Source organism: Cupressus sempervirens, chromosome 7 (assembly GCF_028749045.1).
Source record: "Cupressus sempervirens isolate cs-2001-9-10 chromosome 7, ASM2874904v1, whole genome shotgun sequence".
In the NCBI taxonomy this organism is placed as follows: domain Eukaryota; kingdom Viridiplantae; phylum Streptophyta; class Pinopsida; order Cupressales; family Cupressaceae; genus Cupressus; species Cupressus sempervirens.
In genome coordinates, this window is record NC_143124.1 from 912,690,766 (window position 1) to 912,693,010 (window position 2,245).

Sequence of the window (2,245 nt, forward strand, 5' to 3'; positions counted from 1 at the left end):
TATAACATAATTCAATGCCCATGTGGGTTGTCTTGTTACGGAGAATGTTGTGGCCATTCATAGAGTTGTTCCTTGTTTGAATTTGTCTCTATTAGAAGGTTCAACATTGCTACTATGACATATGATGTTTTTATTGGTTCTCTTGTGGATGAGTGGCATATGCCTCTAGTTCCTTGCTCTCCTTCTATTGGTGATGGAACTTTTGCTTCTGTTGGTGATGGTTCTATTGCCCAAACACAAGTGCAAACACTCGAGATGAGATGTCAACCCCACTGAAGAATTTACTTCCCATGGTTTTGTAACACTTCATTTTCTACTTCATTTTCTATTTCATGAAGGATGAATTTGTGGAATACATTGTTTTCCAACTAAGTTTGGTAGTGTTAAATTGATTATTAGTTTTATAAGAATAAGATCATTTGGGTCAAAAGAAGTACAATGAACTTTTATAAATTGATTTCTATTGATGTTTCTTATCTACAACTAAGGTTAAAACCCTACAATATGGTTTACACTTATAATATTTAGTAATCAACTATGATTATATTCATATTGAGGAGGATTTTCAGTTTTTTTCAACTAACCTCTTCGACGTACCCCATTGCACCCTAAGGTGTGATTGCTTGTTTAATTACTTTTTCTGCATCTTGAATTGCACTATATACATTATTTACAATCCACAAATTTATCCAAAATATAAAACCTTCAAACATAGACTATTGACTATTTAAACATTGACCATTGATTATGTAAACATTGACTATTGACCAAAGAATTGTCCTTTCCTTTATTGAAAAGCTTCCACCAATTTCCAAATTTTTAAGAAGCAAGCAAAACAGCCACGGTAGTTAAAATATAGATTCGAGGAAACAGGTGATGGGACAAAACTGCCCGCATTGACTCTTAAATCTTTGCTGCGAAAAAACCTCAGAAAAAAAGAGACCGTAAGAAGCACGGTCCGCGGCCTCGCAAAACATATACAACAATAAATAACACGGTTTGTTCACAGAAAAACTTCATCCTCCCAAGGCAGCCCATAAAACACCGGCACCCACGATCCATTCCTGCAAAAAATTTAGTCACTTGTTAGAGATGCCTTGTTTTTGTCCCACTTTTTGGAAATGCCCACCGTCTGCTTCTTTCCCACCATTAAAACCCACACCGCCTGCAAATGACATATCTCCTCCACCCCCTTTCACGGACACTACAGTTCCTTCACAAGTAGATTCTAAGGAAGGGAACGGTGAATATGAATGGGACAGCGATTTTCTTTTGTTAGGCATAGCGTCTATCTGCGTTGCCTTTTTGGTCATCGTTAGCATTTATTACCTCTACTCCCGCTGGCTTCTAAACCGCCAGAGACGGAGAGAAGTAGACCGCCACGGTCTGCGGAGGCTGGGGATTTCACGTTCCCGTGTTTCTTCAATGAGGTCGCCGGGAGATCGGGTTTTGGCGTCGCCGAGAGAAGGACCTCGCAGATCTATGGTGGACGCTCTCCCGGTTTTTCTTTATCAGCCGGAAAATTTTACCGACGGCTTACGCTGCGCCGTTTGCCTTTGTGAATTCGGGGCGAAGGAGAAAGCCAAGCTGCTGCCGAGCTGCAAACATAGTTTTCATGTGGATTGTATTGATATGTGGTTTTACTCTCATTCCACGTGTCCTCTTTGCCGAGCCAGAGTGGACGCTCAGCCTGTCGACGTGGAAGGGAGAGCTGTCAACGTGGAAATGGGAGTTATTGAAGAAGAAGAAGAGGAGAAGGATGATAAGGTGTTCATTAGCAGTACGAGCGGTTGTGAGAGAAAAGAGGGACATACTGAAAACAAGAGTGGCGATTGCTGTCAGGGAGAGGAGGAGATAGGAGGACATACTGCGATTGACATGCCCAACACTGAGAATTAAGCTTTATTTTTCATATTGGATTGCAATGGTATAACATTAGAGTCGTGTTATTATGATTTTAACTAGGCTCGGTATGTTTCTAAATAAAAAGGATTGATTTTCATGTCAGATGGATGTATTTGGTAATAAAGGATGATATTTTTTTTTTGAAATTCACAGATTTCTTCGATGAACAAGTCTCTTTAATCTCTAAATCAATTAAGAAAGTTATTGTTTTTGAAGGATTGATTTTCGCTTTTTGAACGTTTTTCCAAAGTAGTTCAATCTGTAAGAGTCTGTTATGAATTGGGGATAGAATATGCGTCTATTTATGCTTTTAGTATCAAGAACTTCAAGCGGTCAAAGG

At 39.3% G+C, this 2,245-nt stretch overlaps 1 protein-coding gene across 1 annotated transcript; it reads left to right on the forward strand.

Annotated features, from left to right (window-relative positions):
- The first annotated feature begins 903 nt into the window (after positions 1-903).
- LOC149550474 (RING-H2 finger protein ATL2-like) lies at positions 904-2,007 on the forward strand. The gene has a single exon (XM_089795095.1). It carries the CDS (start codon positions 1,093-1,095, stop codon positions 1,897-1,899), a length of 807 nt encoding a protein of 268 aa, XP_089651221.1. The 5' UTR covers positions 904-1,092; the 3' UTR covers positions 1,900-2,007.
- Positions 2,008-2,245: the final 238 nt, after the last annotated feature.